The 19,240-nt window shown below is 48.8% G+C and overlaps 1 protein-coding gene across 16 annotated transcripts in view; it reads right to left on the bottom strand.

Annotated features, from left to right (window-relative positions):
• Positions 1-19,240, bottom strand: part of ATXN1 (ataxin 1) — a 430,615-nt gene that overhangs the window by 8,774 nt on the left and 402,601 nt on the right. For all 16 annotated transcript variants that reach the window (XM_060403504.1, XM_060403497.1, XM_060403500.1 and 13 more), the window contains one exon: positions 11,338-13,408. In XM_060403504.1, the coding sequence (XP_060259487.1) occupies positions 11,338-13,248 (1,911 nt within the window). In that variant the 5' untranslated portion in view covers positions 13,249-13,408. The remainder of the gene's footprint in view (positions 1-11,337; positions 13,409-19,240) is intronic.

Below are 19,240 nucleotides of genomic sequence, written 5' to 3'. Positions count from 1 at the left end.
TCAAAGAGTCAGACACGACTGGAGCACACACACATGTGCCATGTATTACTATAAATTTCAATAAACTGCAATGACTGAAAGGATACTCAAGTCCATATAAAAGGGCACAGTATTTGCATATAACCTACACACATTGTCTGCATACATTAACTCAACTACGTTACTTATAATGTAAATGCTATGTAAATTGTTGCCTGGGAAATACTCAAGTTTTGCTTTTTGGAACTTTCTAGAATTTTTTTCCTCCATAAATATTTTCAATCTGTGACTGGTTGACTCCACAGGTGTGGAACCCACAGATATGGAAAGATGGCTGTATTGACTAAACACAATAATATTGAAAATGTTGAATTTCACGCACAGGCACGCATCCAGAAACACAAATAATTAAAATATCTCACTTTAAAAGTAGTAAATTTTCATGTAATTTACATGAATTGTAGCTTTTCTATTTAACCTATTTTTGATAACTGTGATTAATCTTGTTTTAAATGCACTTCTTGAATGATATATTTTATTTGCTCCATAGAAGACCTAACTGTTTTCAGAAAAGACAACTAGATGAATTTATATGAAAGCCTATTACTACAGTATGTGTGTAGGCATGGTGGTGGTTTAATCACTAAGTTGTGACTGACTCTTGCGATCCCATGGACTGTAGCCTGCCTGGCTCCTCTGTCCATGGGATTCTCCAGGCAAGAATACTGGAGTGGGATGCCATTTCCTTCTCCAGTGTGTGGGTATGAGCCCATATAACTGTTCATATTATCTGGGGAAAATTTCATTGTTATGGACTATCTGAATAAAGAGAGAATTTAAAAAATTTTGAGTTCCTACATCTCTTAAACATTTAGGTACATACTTCACAAAAAGTATTTTGTTTGATACTCACAATAAACTAGTGAGGAAAATGCTGCTGTTCCGATTTTACAACTAAGGAACTCTAAGTGTCAAGGAGATTGAATCGGTGCCCTAATGCCATGACTATACCCTGATGGAGCTGGGATTTAATCCTAGTCTCTGTGGCCTCCAAACCCATTTTCTTTTTTCCTATGTTACTGATCTCTGCCCCTGTGAACAAAGATATTGTAGTATCACCAGAAGAGATGAACTTAACATTTCCACTACCCCAAAAGTGGTGAATGTTACTTGGAATAAATAGAATCCAATGACCCAAGGTTATGGATGTGTTCCATGAGACAAAAAACTGTGAAATATCATCAGCCTTACATCTGCTATGCGAATCAAGTGTCTCCCTATATATGAGGCTGATATTCAATGACAGAGCTATGGTCACGTCATGCAAATGTATACAAGTTACAGTATCAGATGGGGATACCCACTAAGTTCCAACTGGGAGGACCAATCAGGAGCTAGCTCCATGAATCCATTATGGCTTGAAGCCATTAACATCATACACAGAGCAGAGGCGACAAATCCTACTTCAAGTGGGGACTGTTGGCTGCATTTCCTAGGTGAGCCCTGCTCCTGGGTAGACCTGTGCTGACAGTCAGCCCAACAACTGCCAACCTAGAGGATCTTGCTGTGTCAGCCGAATCACACACATTCCTCAGAGCAGCCAGTGTTCACATTCTGAAAATAACTTCTACTGTGTACAAATCTACCTGAAGGGGCCAAAGGCAAATCTACCTGAAGACTTTTACATGTTGCCAAGTGCGACAGACTCATTAAGAAGATGGCTTCAAAGCCTTTGTGACAAGTAATGTTACTGATGACTCCATAAGGAATGATATAGATGTAACCTGCTCCCCCGTTACATACACCATATTTGGGGGCATTTAGAAAGCCCTTCATCATTCTATCCTCTCAAAACTCCAAAAGCAGGTCTTAGAATGAAATTCTGTGAGGTGCCTGATAGCTTGAACAGCCTACCTAATAATGCATGAAAGAAAAGTGATGAGGAGAGAGGAGAATATTTGAGAGGTATGCTGAAAAGGGCGATGATAATGGGTTATTTTAACCTAGAGAGCTTTGAGGAAATCTTCTCTGTCATTTCAAAGGCTTGCCTTTGGCCCCTTCCTCCTAAAAGCTCACTGTGTCTTCTCCCTAGAGAGCTCTGCCATCCCAGGAAAAGATGCCACCCCTTCAGCTGGGTCCATACAAATTAGCAGCAAAAGATTCAGGTCATCTGATCGCGGTAAGCAGTTGAGTGCGTGGCTCAGGCCCCATGTCAGTTTTCTCCTCATTATTTATCCTTGCTAATATTTACCATCATGAATATTCTTCCCTCCCTAATGCTGTAGCCTGAATTATCTAGATAATGCACTTTTTTTGAGGGGTCTGGATATACGTGAACTAAAGTAAGGTTTTGCCCTTCCTCAGGTGAAAGTTAAACTCTCATTTGCACATATCTCAAATAAGCACACTGAAGTAGTCATAACAAAAGTATTTTCATTTTGTAACTAGGTTTGTCAGAAGGACATAAACATTCTCAAAGGTTAACTGATCATTAACAATTACTGAAGAAATCATACTGACAGATTTTCCGGTGAGAATGCATATGGCTGGGTGTGCCCGCCTGAAACTCCCTTACAGAGGAGCATTATCTGCCTCCAAACATGCTGTCAAGGCAAACAGGTACTACTGTGGATATGAAACAGACATGGTGGGATTTTGGGACATTTAACCAGAAATGAGTCTGAATTCCTTGAACTTGAGGCCCATGTGGGGCTCCCTCTGGTGCTGAGAAATATTATTTCACACCCCAGGTTTTGCAGTTTGAATCAAGTTCAAAATGTAACACAGACTGTGAGAGTTACTGTATAGGACCTAGTTCCTGCCTTCAGCGAGGGGCCAGAACAGGCAGGCAAAGCCAGTAAATTCACCAGGGCTTGTTTGGATACTGGCAACCATGTTACCTGGCGATGTCCGCTTGGCTATATACTGGCAACTCTAACTGAACGTGTCCCAAACAGACCCCTGATACGCCCCTCCTGGGTTCCTCCTGGCACCTCCAAGAGCCGCGTCCCCGCACTTCCAGCATTCAAGTCAACAGTCTGGGCATCATACTTTCCTGGGCTCCTCCTCCCAGACCGCATGCATCCAAATCACAAGCAAGTCCAAGGGGTTCTCTCTTCCAAATACAGCTAGGATGAGGCTATTTCTCACTGCCTCCACGGTCACAGTCCTGGCCAAGCCAGCTTCTCACTGGGAGAAAAAGCCCTGTGAACAAGCCCGGCGTGGTCTGTATCCCCCCCCTTCATTCCTGCACCGCAGTGACGCTGGTCTTCTCGTTGGTCCTTTCTCGTGCCTCTGGGTCTGTGCGTCTGCTATTCCCTCCACTTGAAACCCTTTTTGCTCTGTGTCCTGTCGCCTCCTGTTCCCCTTCTCAGAGAGAGTGTCACCAAACACCCTGTTGAACTATTCTCCGTCCTTCTTTCCCCATCCTTTTTAGTCTGCTTTATTTTTTCCCACAGCACGGGTTATCTTTTGATGTGTCATTTTCTTTACTTCCATATTTCTCCATTTCACCTCGGCCCATGAACTCCCGAGAGACTGTATGTTCTGGGTGGGGGGTGCTGTGCTGAGATACCGCCTGGTTTGCTCACTGATTTATCCCCAGGGTGCAGGACACCTCCTGGCTTGTAATGGGTGCTCAGGACAAACCTGAAAGACTGGTTCTGTGGTTTGCCCTCCACGAGTGAAAACACCGCAACGTACCACTGGCCAACAGAGGCCAGTGTTTAGATGCTACAGAGAGACTGCCTGGGCCTGCGACCACCAGCCGGGACTCCACCAGGCTCACGCTCCTGGCCCAGAGAGGAGCTGCAGCTTCCCTGGGTCTCGCTCAGCTCTTCATAGGTGCCGTTCCAGGCTGAGCCACAGCCGCCTCACCCACAGTCCCCTGTCAGACGCAGCGCTCACCCTGATCCCACTGAGTCATACATCAGTTACTTTCTCCCCAAGCGTGAGGTTCCTTTCTGCGCTTTCAGCTGCGCTAATAACCATGATTTCGTTTTATGACCTTGTCGAGGTTCAAATGGGCTCCGATTAAACCCCAATGAAAATATATTCAAGAGGGCAGGACCATAACAAGACCAGAACCTGTTATATAACTCCTGGCAGTGCGGCACAGCCAGTTTCTCTTTTTTCATCACATAAATACATCCTTTTCCAAACACTTGAAGCAAACTGGAGGATGAAATGGGAGCATGAATAGCCTTTGTCCTGGTGTCAGCTTGAGGCCCCCTCTGCCTTTCATCCCTGGATGCCTTGTATCCAGCACCTCTCTTTTTTAGGGGTGGTCACCTTCCATCCTCCTGTGCCCTTTCCCGCCTTCTTCCCATGGCTGCAGACACACCCACTGCTCCCCATGGCTCCAAAGAGGAACCTGCCCCGCCTCCCCTCCCCCTCTCCAGCCCCGTTAAACCAGCTCCTCTAAAAGGATCGCCTCCAACTTTTATTCACGATGAAGAAACCAAGACAGGGAGGTACCATCCTCACTTTGGGCTGATAATTATTTAGTGTCGCCTCCTGGTCTGGCGAATGACCGCCTTTTATGATCGTTCTTAGCTCTTGTGTAAGTTCAGTAAAATACCTTTAGCTACTTAAAGACCACCATATCTAAACCGTGCATGCATATACGCACATCTATGCTGTCTGGCTGTATTTTTCTTGGTGCTCTCTCTATACACACACATATGTATGTATCACCGAAAGCAAGATATAAAGAAAACAAAACATCTGCTGTTTAAATTTGTCTCCCTTTTCCTTCATGAGAATCCCTGTTTTCACAAATGTGAAGGGCATCTGTTTTACAAAGCACTTTTTTCTCGAGCCTATCGCAATATACACATTCTGCCTGCATCCAGGAGTGAGGACATGACTCAGAAGTGGGTGTCAGTGAGGACCTCTCCCTTTTGGTGACATTCAAGTGAAGTTCTGGGTCCTGTTTCACCCATAGAGAAGAGACTGTCTGCTCTCCTTGAAGGCTAGTTTGCATGACCACATTCTCCAAGTAAAAAAAAAAAAATGAAAACACTGGAGCAAAGCCGGAGGGGCTGACAGAGGCCCGATTTACTTCAATGTTGAAAAATCATTAATAAAAACAGTCACACCTCTTCAGTCGAGTGTAAGAGCGTCTGTGAGTGTTCTATTTAAAACATTTCATCACGTTCACGCTAAGCCTGACTCAGTCTTTGGTGGAAGCTGTTTCATTAAACCCACATCCCAGCACAGAGACGCCTCCAAACACAAGCCCCACATGACGGATGAGCTGAGTTCTTTTCGCAATGTTGCTTGGCTCCCAGAGACCCAACTGGCAGGTGACCACGGCAGCTCTGGGGCACACAGGTCTGTCCCACTTGCCTTCCCTCCCTACCAGGGTCTGAAAACGCGTGCCTTCAAGAACAAACATGCACTATTCAGTGCTATAAGGAAATGAGCTTTCAAAGCCACAGAACAACATGAAGGTACTGTACACTTATGTTCCCGAGTGACAGAAGTCTGAAAGGCGGCACACCATAGGAGTCCAACTGCATGACGTTCTAGAAAAGGGAGAATTACAGAGATGGAAACAGATCAGTGATTGCCAGGGTTAGGGGCGGGGTGGGGAGTACCCATAGGTGAAGCATGAAGGATCTCTAGGGCGGGGAAACGATCTTCTAGGACACTGGAAGGCTGGACATGTGACATTACACATTTCTCAAAACCTACAGCATGTAGAGCAGAGTAAATCCTAATAAAAAGTATGGACTTTAGTTAATAATAATGCATCAACATTAGCTCATCAATGACAAGTCACACATGTACTGTTAAAATGCAAGATTTTAATAACGGGAAACTCTAGGTGTCTGGGAACTCTGTAGTTTCTGCTAAAACTACTTTCAACAATAAAGTCTACTTAAAAAAAAAAAAAGCAAAAAAAAAAGCTACAATGGTCCCAGATAATCTGCTTCAGTAACACATGTAAGATCCCCAAGCAGGGGGCACTTATATCACACACATGCTAAAGCAGAGCATTTTTCTTCTTTTGGGGGGAGTGGGAGGGAACACAGGCAAAGAAAAATGTGTTTGATATTGCTTCTCTGCTGGAGCCTTTCTGGCATTAGAGCTGGGAGGATTATCACCAATCACTGGACCCCAGGGCCAGTAATGAGCTTTGCATCGAGGGCAGCCACTACCCATTTTCTGGTTCATCAGGGTTCACATCCACCAAGGCCCATGTGTAAAATGTTTGGCAAGTTGGTCTGCTTTGGCTGCTTAGGGACTATACAGGCGTCTGTGCTGCCTGCAGGAGGGCTCCGGCTATTTTTAGGCACCAGCTAACCCATTAAATGCATAATGCAGACACTGATGGCTCACAAAACACAGCGGTCATATGAAAAAATAGCGGAATGGAAGAAGCAGTCGATGTACAGTGAGCATGTCATTGTAACATGCTGTATGGGTGTGTGCGTGCACGCACACGCACACGAGTTGGGAGAAGAAAATGACATGGAATATTAAGCTGCCACCAAGGAGGTAAAAGGCAGCAGGCAGCTCCTGACTCTGGGAGGCGACAGACAGCCCTAATGAGAGACAGAGCCCAGCATGAAGGGAAAAAAAAGCAGCCTCATCACAGATAAATCGTACTGACAAAATGTTGTGTACTCTTCAGAAAAGTCAAGCCTGGGGAGCATGAGGTAGAGGGCTGAGGAGGCTGCAAAGATGGAAGACCAGGGCTCCCCCAGTGGGGCTGTCCCGGGCCGGGGGTCCCTCAGTGGGCATGGTGCCCAGATCCTTTCTGCAAAGCAGAGGTGCATGAGCCCGTTTCTGCACTGGTCACTGATGTGCAGGGCTCTGCCATCAAATGACCCCTCCAGTCCAGCTCACACTCAGGAAAACCAGACAGTGTTGCGTGCACACAGGCCAGCATGAGGTCATGGTACTTCCTTCACAGAAACACGATGGCGAGGGATGCTCCTGGACCTCTCCTGGGAATATGCCGCAAGAACACAGGCAGAGTGAAATAAATGGCTTATGAGGCTCACCAGAAAAGTTCAGCCTTCCTTCCAGACTTTTCTAAACTGTCCCTCCTTCCAAAAGCTCTTGTAAGAACATGAAACCTTTTACTCATTCACTTTTCAGGGCCTAACCTTTCTCTTCTTAGGGTCAAAGTCCCACCCAAGCGGAACCAAGGAAGGGAAACTAACACTGCTGAGGACCTACTATCCACTACTGACTGAACTGGTTCTTTTGAGCAAATTTCCTTTCTTCCCTGGTGGCTCAACTGGTAAAGAATCCGCCTGCAGTGCAGGAGACCCAGGTTCAATCCCTGGGTTGAGAAGATCCCCTGGAGAGGGGAATGGCAACCCCAGCATGCTTGCCTGGAGAATTGCATGGACAGGGGAGCCTGGCGGGCTAGAGTCCATGGGGTTGCAAAGAGTAACACCACTGAGCGGCTAACACCCTGGCTTCACTTTCCTTTCATTCTTACAACCACTTTCATTCTTCACACTACAACACGAGCCGGATGGAAGGCGTATGTGTCATTTGCACCATGAAGCATGTGTGCACTAGTCTGTTTGTGAGTTGCACCAAGTCCCAAAGCTCCGCTGGTGGAGGACAGATTCGGCCTTGAGTCTTTTCAGCTCCAGGTCTTGCATTTTCTGACCAGTTAATCTGCTTCCCACCCAAGCAGACGATGCTCTGCCCTCCAGTTGAATCACACGGGCTCCCATGTGGATGTTATTATCATCTCAGGATCCCTTCTGGGCTCACCATAGACTCAGGAGACCATGGGTGGCTACCGAGAGGCTTTGTGTGGTGCACACAGGCTGACAGACAATGCCTGAGAGCCTTCAATTCTCCTGGAGGAGAACCAGCCTGGGCAGAACTGAGATGCAAGGATACTTTTCCTGGGCCAAGAAATACAGCTCTGCGAACAACAAAACCACAGGGATGGGGACGGATATGCAAAAGCATTCTTCTCCTACACTGCCTCACAGGGAGCTTCAGATCCACCACCCTGGAGGTCTCTTTTCACAATAATAATTAGGAATTCAGCTCCTGGAAATAATTCCTCAGTGAAAATTCCCTTGTTTCTATAGAGGGTGGCTTTCCTTCTCACTGGATCTATATGCTGATTATTAGCATAAAGTCAGGTAACTTTCCCTGTATATCCCCCCACCGTTTTTTTTTGTTTGTTTAGTGGATGCTAGTAAATTTTACAAGGGCTGTTCTGCACGGCAGGAAAGCAGAGGAATACAAAAACAAAGAGGATGCTGAAGATATGATCTTGTATAAGGAATCATTTTCCCATTTTATTGATGAGAAAAACCCTAGCTCAGAGAGAAGTGAGACCATTTTTGTCCTGCCACTGTCCAGACCCCAAGCTCGGGGCTTCTCCCACCAGCCACACCGCATTCACCGGGGACGCCTGTGGTAGGTTATGAAGTCAAGTGTCCCTGTGGTCCTGCCTCCGTGCAGGATTTACGCCTGGGGTCACAAAGCCATCCGTCCTTTAGAAAACCACCCCCTTCCTCCCACAACTTCCCCAATCAAATCTGTGATTTGGCTAATTAAGTGAAAGTGCTCTGCACATCTCTCACCCTCCCTAATGGGTGCAAGTGTTAAGAGATTTCTAATTTTTGAGAAGACCAAGATGGGATCTCCAGGCCTGGGGAGAAAACCCCTCAGAGAGCCCCCTGAGGAGGAAGGGAAGCCCTCAGCCCTTAGAGTGTAAATTAAATCTGGACCTTCCTTCTCTCTGGCCGCCCCTCTCCCCGCCTCGCTTTCTCTGATTCTCAGCTGACTCTGCCCCCGTCACTTGTGGCAAACACAGCTGGTGGAGTATTTTAGCTGGGATGATGTCAGCCTGTTTCTGATAGGCTTCTGGGTAAAGTGACACATCGCTGGCGTGCCGGGCCCTGCACTTGTGTTTCTGCAGCTTGGAACCCCAGCCACCCTTTTGAGTCCTTCCCAGCGGGCGGCCTCACAGGCCTGCAAACAGGCCCTGACAAACCAGCTACCTTCTAATTTGCACCTTGGCCGTCAGCAAAGAGACCGGTGGCCTGGCAATGGGAAGGAAATGAGACTTCACACTCGGAAGCCAATTTCTCGATCGTTTAAGCATTCGCTCTGTGGAGGATGGGGGGAGGGGGGGTGGAAGGAGCAAGCAGAGATGCTACCTCCCTCAGCACTGCCTAGAGGTCTGTGAGGCTCCGGTCTATGGGGGCTCCTGCAGCCTTGGAGATGAGCCTGCAGCTCAGAGCTGTTCTTTACTGAAAGCTGAAAAGAGGTGCTGGGCAGGAGATAGTTGCATTTCAAAATAAACCCTCTTCCTCTGCTTACCTCTGTTCACAGTAGTGCTTTAAGGATTAACAGCATCATGAAAAGAAAAAAAAAAAATTTACTTTTTCTTCTTGTTTATTTCCCAGGCTTCACTTGGGGTCTGTTAAAAGACAACTTTGCTAGTAAGTCAGCTCATTCTTTTGTCAATGAGGATCCATCCACTCCTAATCCACGTAGGACGCGGAGAGGGAACAGAAACTTAGATGTGGGCAGGGAGTTCTACATAATGATGCCCTTTTCCAAATATCCTGATTTTTGTTTTGTTTTTGTTTTCTTGCATCAGAACCCTGAGAAATTTTTCTTGGGCCTCACCAAAGTTTACAGCGACATCTCACCATTAAAAAGAAAAGTCTTCGGGGCTAAAAGCTCCTGGCAACGCAGGCCCTCTGATATTGCGCAAGATCCCACATCCGGACATTCACAAGAAGTCCTGGAAGACGCTTTGGAAAATCAGACTCCCCCACCTCACTTGATCTTTTAAAAAATATTCTAAGAACAATTCAAACCATTAACTAGTTTGTTTATCTTTGACTGTCCCAAATACCAGCTACGCCATGACCATTTTTCAACTCATTTCAAACTGAAGAAGGTGCTATCATATGCCATTCCCAGAGGCACTGAGGCTCTATAGCCTGGGAAGTTCCCTGCCTTGGGGCCAAACCTAACTTCAAGCAAGCTGGGCAGTGAAACTACTGTTTCCATAACACATGGGTGGAATCAAGGCATTCAAGTGATTTAAGAAGCTGGAAAAGAGTGGACTGAAGGAACTCATGGAAATTAAGAGCTGATCCCGGTTCTAGTTTTAACATGACTCAGCTTGGCTGCATCTGGCCCTTGGGGGTTCCTATTTATCAGAAGTCCAGGAGATCACATGGGACAGCCTTGACCTTCCAGATTATATGACCCATGCCTTTTATTCTCTGTATCTGATGCTCTGACATCTTGGGGTCTTGCTGACACTGGAGGGACCGTCCCTCCCTGTGTTAGCTAATTCCTAGACATAGCCAACAGCTCCCCTGCTGGGGATACTGTTCTTCACGTGTAAAGCAAACACCCACACCTCAGCTTCCTCCTCAGTGAATGGGACTTTCACTCTCTGGGCCACTATCAGACACCTAGGGACAGCTCCTGTACCCAGAGCCTGCTGAAATGATTCCAACTAGCCTACCTACGCTTGCTACCTTGCCTCACGCACTCCTTCCCACTGAAATGATAGCAAAGGCTCTTGTTCATGTATTCTCCTGGCTCCCAGTGCCTTGTAGCAGCCCCTGGCCTTCTTCCGCATGGCAGCCCACGTGGCCGGGCATATCCCCTCTCCTTGGGATCTGAGTATAACCAGATGTATTCTCCTCTGTTGGCCTCACCATACCTAAATGATAACAAAACCTACATGTTAAAACATGGATGTTGGGACTTCCCTGGTGGTCCAGCGCCTAAGACTCCAAGCTCCTGATACAGGCGGCCTGAGTTCGACCCCCTGGTCAGGGAGCTAGATCCCACACACTGCAACTAAGAGTTCACATGCCACGACTAAAGATCAGATTGAGTGCTGCAACTAAGACCCAGCACAGCCAAAATAAATAAATAAAAACAGTAACAAAACACTGATGTTGTAATGGGATATGGCAACTCTGGGCAACTAACATTCTCCCCTGAAGCAGCACTGTCTTTTCCTGGGGTGGGGGTGGAAAATGGCTTTTCTTAATCAGGGTTACTCATGCGAACCACAGGACAACATCAGCAAAACAACCCGAGTGGTGATTTTCTTAACTGTCCCAAGCATGGTACCTGACCAGCCCCCACTGGAGAAGCAGAGAAATTAATTCATTACAAACAGAGGATGCTTCCAGGTGCATTAGGGCTTAATTCTCTTAGAGAATGGTGGTTGGAGGAACGTGAGAAGCCTAACCTTTACGTACAAAGTGAAAGTGAAAGAAAGCCCTCAATCACTCCCACAGCCGCAGACAGGTCACGGTGCCAGGAGGTAAGGGCGGCGGCACGGCGCGGTGTCCCCCTACCCCCGTGATGCGGCCACAATGTTACCTGCGCTCGGTGATCCCCAACGGCAAACTGGATCACGGCGACGCCGGGGCTGTGGCTGTCCGCGATCCTCTCCACCGTGCTGGAGTCGATCTTCAGGTCGGTGCTGATCTCCGCGCTCTGGATGAAGTCCTCTGTCTTCAGGTCCTCCACTTTCTTCAGCTCCCCGTTGGCCAACTGGATGATGGAGCCTTTCATGAAGTAGGGCGGCAGCGTGGGGGGCGCGGCGGCGGCGGGGGAGGCCACGGACTGCGCCACGGGCAAGTGGATCTGGGCCTGCACCATGGCCGGGTAGGCGGCCTGGCTGACCAGGGCTTCAGGGCCGAAGTTCTCGCTCTTGGCCAGGGCGGTGGTGACGAACGTGTGAGGCACTGCAGCAAACTGGGGCGACGACGTGACGATGGCCGAGGCGGCGCCCGACCCCTCCAGGTCGGCGCTGCCCACGGGGATGAGCAGGGGCTGGGTGCCCGGGATGACCAGGTGCGGGGGCAGGCCGCCGGCGTAGGTGATCGCTTGCTGCTGGCCGCTCAGGTAGCCGATGACCGGCGGCTGCGTGCCCGCGTAGAAGGCCGTGGCCGGCAGCCCGACCGGGAGGGCCTCCGAGGCGCTATGTGTGGTCTGGATGACCGTATGCGGGGACAGCGTGGCGACGGCCTTCACGCCTTCGGGGCCCAGCGCCTGCTGCGGGGACAGTGCGTAGGAGCGGTGCCCGGGCTTCCCCAAGTGCAGGCCGCTCTTGTCGTTGAGGGCGGACGGTGAGTTCTCCCGGTGGGTGACCTGCTGCCCCTCGAGGTCGGCGGCGGGGGTGCTGCTGTTGGGCAGGACCATCACGGAGGCCCGCACCCCCGACGCGTCGCGGACACTGTAGTCGGCGGGGCCGGGGTGGACCACCACGTGCCTGGACTCGTAGGGGTGGGGCACCGCCTTGCCGGCCGCCTTCACCAGGCCCAGGTCGGCCGCAGGGGGCGCCCCGTACCGGCGGCCCTTCTCCACCTCCCCGTTCAGCATCTCCTTGGCTTGTATGGCCTGCTGCAGCCGGCTGCTCTCGGCCTTCTTGGTGGCCTCGCGGGTGACAAAGTGGCTGCCGGAGTCGGTGTACTGCACGACCACCTGCGGGGAGGGCCCCAGGGTGAGTGTGTGTGGGATCATGGTCGGGTGCGTGTGCAGGTGGACGGGGAGGGTCGGCGGCGAGGCCGGGCGTGCGGCGTTCTGTGGCGAGCTGGAGATGCGCACGTACTGGCTCTGCTGGGGGGGCGGTGGGGACCCCGGGGGGAGGAGCCCCGCAGTCCGGCCTAGGTGCTGCGGCGGTGGCGGCGGTGGCGGTGGCTCAGCCTTGTGTCCGGAGGCTCGGCTCAGCCCGCCCATGTCGGCCAGCAGGCTGCTATAGGCCTCCAGCTGGGAGCGCTGGGCAGGCGTGGCAGCGCCCACCGCCGAGGCCACCGCGCTGGTGACCGGGCTGGCCGTGGGCGAGATCAGCTGGGAAGGGATGAAGCCGGTGTAGGGCCCGCTGTACTGGGAAGACCCGATGAACTGTAACGTGTGCGGCAGGTGGGCGTACTGCACCGGGGACACGGGGGCCCCGGATGGCGGGGGCGGCGGGTATGCCGCGGGCATCGTCGTGGTGGATGCCACCGCCGGGACGGACCGGGGCGCGCTGGGCGGGGAGTAGTCCAGCCCCGTGGACAGCGCTTTGTGTAAACCTATTCCCTGCTGTAAACCGAGCTCCGCCGGGGGCCCCGCCGGCCCTAGCCGCCCGCCCACGTGGCCCCGGGCACCGGGGAGCCATGCCGCATTCTCCGCGCGGTGGTTGTCGCTGGGCACTGCCTTGTCCTCCGAGGACGGCCGGCTGGTGGCGGGGATCTCGCGCTTCTTGGGAGGCAGGCATTCGTTGCTGCGCTCTTGGTTGGATTTCATTTTTCGCCGTCCCCCCTCCACGGTGACCGTTTCACTGTCGGACTGGCTCTGGTTTTAGTCTGATAAACGGAAAGTCACATTTGATTTCTGTAGGGGATCCAGGCTCTTCATGAGGAATCATCTCCCCGTGGGTGCGATCCTCCAGCAGCTGCTCTGGAATCTGGGAAAAGGCAGAGGGTCGGGACCAAGAGGGAGAAAGGGGTGGGGGGTGGGGGAACAGGGCGTCAGAACATCAACACCGGAAAAGAACACCCTCCCGCGAGATTGATGTGAATCCCCCAAAATCCTGCCGCCAGCCCCACTATTAGAGCAGGTAAAACGCTGCCGTGTTGGGTAGGACATCAGGAAGACCATTAAGCCATGGAGCAAGTCAAACCTTTTTTTATGGGTTTAGTAAGTCTTCTAAGATATCTCTCTCAATACCTTCTCCCCTGCCCCTTTTTCTTTTTGGAGGGCAAACAATGCATTTCTCAGTTTCCTTCCCAGAAATGGCCCTCCCACTCCTCAGCTGTATCTTTACCCAGTCTCTGGAGGATCAAATGAAGCCTACAGGGAGGATGGCACCAGTGACAATCAGCCCTCCTCTGAGCCAGGCACTGGGAGGACCAGGTTAGGAAGGGAAGTCCCCAGCGGATTTCATAGCTTATCTGAGTCCTCTGCCATAGTGAAAGTAGGAAGTGGCTCAGCCCTCTCCGACTCTGCGACTCCATGGGCTATACAGTCCATAGGATTCTCCAGACCAGAATACTGGAGTGGGTATTCTTTCCCTTCACCAGGGGATCTTCCCAACCCAGGAATTGAACCTGGGTCTCCTGCATTGCAGGCAGATTCTTTACCAGCTGAGCTATCAGGGAAGCTCTGCCATAGGCACTACTCAAAGATTCTAGTGACTCTGGGTCCATACTGGATTTACAACAATTCTCTCTTGCCTAACACACACACACACAGACATAAACAAACACACTATATACAGGCCAACTGAGCAGAGGCAGCCCCAAATAATTATGTTCTCTACACGTTTCCAAACAGCTCCCAGTACAGCTACTCATACGGTAACAGCCAAAAGGAATCTATGAGACAGTCAAAATAGGAACATGGTTTGGTTTTTAAAAATGCAATAATCAGGCATTGAGGGTGTCCTTAATGAGGGCAACATGCTTGCTTCATCTCTGCCTCTTACTTCCTTTCCAAGTGCTCTTTGAATTCTCTCTCCATACTCTCCACCCTCTTCTTGGAAAGGGCCAGTCCACCATGAACCCTGGAGATGAAGCCTCTGCTAGACCAATCAGGCCTGTGTGTTTCAACCTGGCCATACAAGTAGGGAGCCAGTTTTCATGGACACCTATCTCAGTCTTTTGGGAACCACCGAACTCTGTTACCAGAACTGTGTAGGCAGACAGATGTCCACCTGGCAAGAGGCAGATCATCAGTGGAACCAACAGGAACTAGGCTAACAGGAGGCAGATGTGAGGGCTGCCTACAGGCTGTCAGCAGTCTTGTGCTGTGATCCTGGAAAGTTGCTGAATCAGGTTCTGGGAATTCCAGGTCCTGGGTTTTAGCATTTCTCCTACCCAGACCTGTTTTCTATAGTCTGATGTTAAAACAGACAAAATAAGGCAGCAGTTTTCAGCATTACCCTCCCAACCTCCGGCTTTATTAAGCCCCAGGTATAGCCTTCTCTTAGGAAGTTCATGGCATGTAATTTACACCTAATATATACAAATCTACTGAGATGCCAGTGCTGTTTTCAAAACGACAGAATAAAACTAAACTACCAAAATTGAAAACAGTTGACGCTTTTGACTGCTTAAAAAGTGTTGATACCGATCTTTTATCTCTAGGTTTCAAGTTACTCTAAGAAAGAGAACATAAACTGGCATTCCCATTGGGACTAGCAAAGGAAAGTGATTTAGGAGATGGACTCAACGTGAACTGCTCCATGCGCCCCCTGCTGGCCCCACAGTAGCACTGCTCCAATAAAACCCCACAGGATTTCATTAGGGATGTTCATGTAAGAGTAGTGTGTCAGAATCCAGAATGAGAGTATTTGCATATAGCAGCCCAGCCAGTAAGGGAATAGGTTAATTAGCCCAAGGCAGCTCTAGGGAAGGAAAAAATAGCAGCATAAAAGTCCTTTCAAAGCCAAGCAAAATGTCAAACACGTTTGCAAAGAGGTCCATTAGCAATGCAAATGTGAAATTGCTGCACAATGGAACACACCATACACAAAACTAGAAAACTCCTCTGAAGGTACTTTTTAAAACAGAACTCAGCTTCAGTGAATCTGAAAAAAACAATGCTGACTTGGTTCTTAGCAGTGCCTTGGTTTATATACACTGTTTTTTTGTTTGTTTTGAGAGACACTGGGAGGCTTTGTTGGCCTTAAAGATCTCATTATAGATTCCATGGCTGGTTTTTCTGCTAATGGACCACTAAAACATATCGGCCTTAACACACAAATTCAAATGCACTCTTCTGAAAAGTGGTCCATTGATAAACATCTTTTCCAGATAATAACTGACACTAAGTCAAGGATACAAAGATTAACTGGAGCAACCCTGGGGCCAGACTGATATAAATTTCGGCTCACCCTCCTACATTTAGAAGGACCATGTTTCCTATTTACCAGTGCAGCTACAGACGTGGGTCACTGTAATTCTGGGGCACGTGTCCCTGTTCTGCGCTTCATTGGCTCTCTGTGCTGTCCGTATCTCTCAGCAGGGGAAGTCATTGTGAGAGTAGGGACTGTGTCTAGCTATATTTTCAGTGAGCCACGAGAGGGCACCACAGGACGCCACTGTGTCCCTGGTACATTGGATGATGGTTCACGGGATGAAAAAAAAAAAAAAAAAAACAGAGATAAAACTATGAAGGTAGAAAGTACAGGAGGGAAAAGGGAGAGAGAGAGAGAGAGAGAGACTAGGAAAGAAGAGAAGAAAGGAGAGTGGATGTCTGCTTTTAGGGCTTCTTTCTAGCTGCAGACAAATGGGCTTCATGTCCCTAATTGCCTTTTCAGTGCTGAAACACACCAATGGTTCGTTCACCTGAGTCCCCCAGACAAGGCGTGTGCCTCCGGATGCACCTGCCGCAACAGAAACATGGGGCTGAGCACGATTATATAACTGCAAAGTTACCAAAGAGCCACACAGGCAGATCATGTTTAAACATTATTATTAGGAAAGGGGAAGTGAACAGGGGTCAATAGATGGATCAAGACAAATTTATATAGGGTTTACTACGTATGATTTGCCTGTTAATCACTGTTCTGAATAGAGTCATCTTAAGCATCTTCACATCTACATTTATATATATCTCTCTCTCTCCATCAGTATCTTAAAATTTAGCTCAGTGGCATATGGCCTTGCTATTCCAAGTGTGGTCCTCAGACCAGCTCCCCCAGCAGCTTTAGAAATGCAGAGACTCAGGTCCTATCCAAAGCTCCTGATTCAGAGTCTCTGCATTTTAACAAAGTCCCCAGATGATTCACATGCACAGCAAGGGGTAAGAAACTCAGCCTGTACACCTAAGCTCCTAAGTAGACATCTCAGCCTCTTTCTAATGGAGTAAGTGCTGGGGAACCAAACTAGGTTCTGTGAGCAGACAGAACTGATGGCGCCTTGGAGACAAGCAGCTAATGTTTAGGGTTATTCCCCTAGTGGCTCAAACAGTAAAGAATCCGCCTGCAACGCAGGAGACCTGGGTTCGATCCCTGGGTCGGAAAGATCCCCTGGAGAAGGGAATCGCAACCCACTCCAGTATTCTTGCCTGGGAAATCCCATGGACAGAGGAGCTTGGTGGTCTATAGTCCACGGGGTTGCTAAAGAGTCGGAAACGACTAGCACATACAGGAATATTTAGGGATAACTCAGCTGTTTCCTTTGAGGTCACCTAAACTTGATACAGTTCTAAGTAACAGATGCTCCTTTTCTTCTGGTTCTTTCTGTCTTCGAAAACTCTAAACACTTTAAAAAGACTATTATTGTAAATTATACCTATGATTCAGTCATCTCTGGGAGGAAAAGCAACCTTTAATAAAGGAAGACACTTCTGTCTTTGCTATCATTCAAAAATCCCTGTAACCCCCCCTACCCATTACCATGGATTCAGCTTGTTTCAGAAGTGACAGGAAAATGAGATGATCCCTACTGATTCCAAGTCCCATAAATATGAACTAACTGCTCTGAATAGAAAACACGCCTAGAATCTGATACATACGATCCTTAACATGCATCCCAAGGTCAGGGAAATACACTGGGTTGCTCTGCCCAGCACCTTCCATTCTGTGAGTTTCTCAGTTTGAGTGAAACCCATGACTGGCTTGTAATGTCCATGCACAACAGATACATAGTTTTCGTTTTAAAGAGGAGGAAATAGAGCCTGGTGAGCCTGTGTCAGTTCTGGAAAAACCATGAGACCATTTAAAAGACAGAACGCCTGGACCCAATGGGAGGGGTCACTAGGGCTTGGCAAGGATTCTTGAAATCCCGGCATGCAAATCTCTTGTTTTACTGAATTATTAAACAGGTTGATCTGTGTAGTGCAAAGGCAGAAGGCACTTTGTTTAGATTAAATGTTAAAAGTACGCCCAGCTCTGACATGCTTGAAATTTCCAAAATGGAGAAAGGTGTGCTGGATGACAGCATAATTAGATATCTTCAAGGCTGACTGAACAAGCATACCTCACAGGAAGTGTTCACATACTCATTCATCAAACACTTAGTTTCCAGTCTGTATCACAGACCTTAACTGTTCAGTGTCAGTGTGGGGCAAATGGTATGCAAGAATTTTCAGTTCTATTCTGTTCAACATTTTATTAAGTGGTTTGGTTATCATATTTAGAGGCAACAGAAGGCTGGAAGGGGTGCTTACTATATTATACTGAATACTGGAGTGGATAGCCTATTCCTTCGCCAGCGGATCTTCCTGACCCAGGAATCGAACCAGGGCCTCCTGCATTGCAGGCGGATTCTTTCCCAACTGAGCTGTCGGGAACCCGGCTTAATATATTACCTGCAATTAATATTCAAATATATCCTAAGAAGCTGGAAGTGATGGCACAAAGCCAAAAATACTAAAATGAACAAGAATAAATAAATGCCCTACCCTTGGTTTCAATAGCTCAATTAATAGCAGGGTTAGAGAGATCTGGTTGAAGAACAGTTCATTTCAAACAGCCCAGGAATTTTCTGTTTGACTATCCATTCAATATGAACCAACAGTTGGGTTTGGTGCCTAAAAGTTGGTATGCTGCTGCTGCTGCTGCTAAGTTGCTTCACTGCTGCTGCTAAGTTGCTTCAGTCGTGTCTGACTCTGTGCGACCCCACAGACGGCAGCCCACCAGGCTCCACCGTCCCTGGGATTCTCCAGGCAAGAACACTGGAGTGGGTTGCCATTTCCTTCTCCAATGCATGGAAGTGAAAAGTGAAGGTGAAGTCGCTCAGTCGTGTCCGATTCCTAGTGACCCCATGGACTGCAGCCCACCAGGCTCCTCCATTCATGGGATTCTCCAGGTAAGAGTTGGTATGCTGCTGCTGCTGCTAAGTCGCTTCAGTCGTGTCCGACTCTGTGCGACCCCATGGACGGCAGCCCACCAGGCTCCTCCATCCATGGGATTCTCCAGGCAAGAGCTCGTATAGCGTCACTTAAAAAGCACAGTATTTTCAGTAACAGAATAAATACTGCAATAGCATACAGCATTGGTAAGGTCACAAAGTCCTGAGGCAAGGGGATATTGGTGGGCATACCCAGGATGGAGTGATGGGGTTAGCGGGAGGTCTGGACCCAAGACAGGTAAATAACAGTGGCAGCAACTGAAGATGTATGGCCTGGGGAAGGATAGAAAAAGCCGGAGCAGAGATGTGATGCTCAGATCTATGAAGGGCCATCCGTGAAAGACAGCAGAACAGAGCTGAGCTTCAGATTACAGTGATACACACTTTGCCCTTGAACAACGTGAGTCTGAATTGCACAGGTCCATCTACGTGGGGATTGT

The sequence above is a fragment of the Ovis aries genome, chromosome 20 (assembly GCF_016772045.2).
Source record: "Ovis aries strain OAR_USU_Benz2616 breed Rambouillet chromosome 20, ARS-UI_Ramb_v3.0, whole genome shotgun sequence".
Classification (NCBI taxonomy): Eukaryota; Metazoa; Chordata; class Mammalia; order Artiodactyla; family Bovidae; genus Ovis; species Ovis aries.
Note: the sequence above shows the minus strand (reverse complement) of the source record. Positions and strands in the feature narration are given on the sequence as shown.